This window comes from Triticum urartu, chromosome 1 (genome assembly GCF_003073215.2).
Source record: "Triticum urartu cultivar G1812 chromosome 1, Tu2.1, whole genome shotgun sequence".
Classification (NCBI taxonomy): domain Eukaryota; kingdom Viridiplantae; phylum Streptophyta; class Magnoliopsida; order Poales; family Poaceae; genus Triticum; species Triticum urartu.
Window position 1 is genome coordinate 260,346,233 of NC_053022.1, and position 1,891 is coordinate 260,348,123.

The 1,891-nt window shown below is 46.7% G+C and overlaps 1 protein-coding gene across 1 annotated transcript; it reads left to right on the top strand.

The window, feature by feature from the left end:
* The first annotated feature begins 417 nt into the window (after nucleotides 1-417).
* LOC125528949 (pre-mRNA-processing factor 19-like) lies at nucleotides 418-1,879 on the top strand. Its single transcript, XM_048693394.1, has 5 exons — nucleotides 418-654; nucleotides 769-854; nucleotides 934-1,005; nucleotides 1,189-1,251; nucleotides 1,737-1,879. The coding sequence occupies exons 1-5, from the start codon at nucleotides 642-644 to the stop codon at nucleotides 1,833-1,835; spliced, it is 333 nt and encodes a 110-aa protein (XP_048549351.1). The 5' UTR covers nucleotides 418-641; the 3' UTR covers nucleotides 1,836-1,879.
* The last annotated feature ends 12 nt before the right edge of the window (nucleotides 1,880-1,891 follow it).

A 1,891-nucleotide genomic window follows, 5' to 3' on the forward strand; every position in this document is an offset into this window, starting at 1 on the left:
TCTGCCATCATCTTCCCTGGTTCACCAGCAGGGCTCGCGCCAGGAGCACTTGCCGTCGGCGAATCACCCGATGCCATATCTGGAACCCTAACCCAACATAGATCTGACCGGGCGTTGTGACGAACCCTAACCCCCTTCACGCACCAAGGGATTGATCAAGGCGGCGGCAGATCGCCCCGGGAGAAGCTAAAACCTAAAGAGAGGGAAGGTTCTATACATTTTTTCGCAATTTAAGTTCTTTTTGAGACACTTTCGTAATTTAAGTTTTTTTGGGACACTTCCGTAATTTAAGTGAATTCGAAAGCTTCTTGCTTCGTTTCAAAATAGACCTTTTCTCAGGTTTTGCTGGGCCTGGGCCATCCGAAGAAAGCCCAGTGACGACAGCAAAGAAATCCCCCATGTCCAAGGGCATGGATGAAGATTTCGTGAAGGCCGAGCCTCCTCTTGTAATTTCCCTCCCCGCCGAGAAGACAAAATTTCCCACTCCACTCGAATTAAAACCCTAGCGGCTACAACCTTCGTTCCCCGCCGCCTCGTCCACCCGTCGCCGGCGCGCCGCCACTGCCACCGCCAGCGAGATTGCGACCTGAGAGGTCCCGCGTCCTCGTGCTGTTCCCGGCTCTACCTTCGCCGCGGCCACCATGATCTGTGCAAGTAAGCTCCTTTGCCTCAGTCCCCCATCCTTTATTTTCTTCAAAACCCTAGCTACCCGATCCGTCTTCCCGTGCGCTAATTCGTCTTCCGTTGCCTCTACGTTTGGACCTGAAGTCTCCGGCGAGGTGCCGGATGAGCCGGTGGTATCAAAGAGGTCGGGGCTCCTCTTTGAGCGGCGGCTCATCGAGCGCTACATTGAGGTCGGTAATACGTCTTAGATCTCGCCTCTCATTTCTTTATCCTGTTTGCGCTAAGATTGCGTGGGTTGCTGTGGCACAGGACCATGGAAAGTGTCCAGTTACGAAGGAGGAACTCTCCATGGACGACATCGTGCTGGTGAAGACCAACAAGGTGAAGCCTATCTGGAATGCTAACAAATTTTCGAAATTGCATGCTTCCGTAGATTATCTATGCCATATCCTCCTATGTGGCGGCACTAAACTAAGTAGCTAAAAGTAACTTGCCACATCACCCCTCAAATATTCAGGGATTCAATCTTCGAAAACCCCCACTGATGAGCTCTATTGTTCACAGGTCGTGAGGCCCAGGCCTCTGCAGGCTGCAAGCATTCCCGGACTCCTTGGAATCTTTCAAAACGTAAGTGGAATTCTGAATATCTAAATTGATTCTGAACTGTTGATAATCATTGTTGTCTTGTTAGTTTACTATATAATTATAGGTCAACCACCCACAGTGAATTCGTAGTGTGCTTCTAACGTCAACGATAAACAGTTCCGGGCTTCCTGCAAGCTGCAACACCGTGGAGCTGTTTAAGTGTATTCTTTAGCATCTACAGAGATGTAACTTACACTAAGCTAAAGCTAGAAAAATTGCCTGCTCGTCAGTTATATTAATGTGGAATCAGGAACTCTGCTATATATTTGTTGATCCACCCTTTTTTTTTACGTTTTCATATTTGTCATAGAGTCAGAATGATCACATTTAATAACTGCTCAAATATATGAATGATAATCCTAAAATTCTGTTGATAACATTTCCCTTGATGGTGAAGTCTGCACTATGGTACTATTTCCCTGACCCCTGCAATACTCTCATGAACTAGTTTTTCTCTGATTTTGCAGGAGTGGGATGCTCTTATGCTTTCTAATTTTGCTTTGGAGCAGCAGCTTCACACAGCAAGACAAGAACTTAGTCATGCGTTATACCAGGTCTTTGTTTGACCAATGCAATTATTTCTTCTCAATTCATGCAAAAAATATTAAGGAAATTTCCGTGC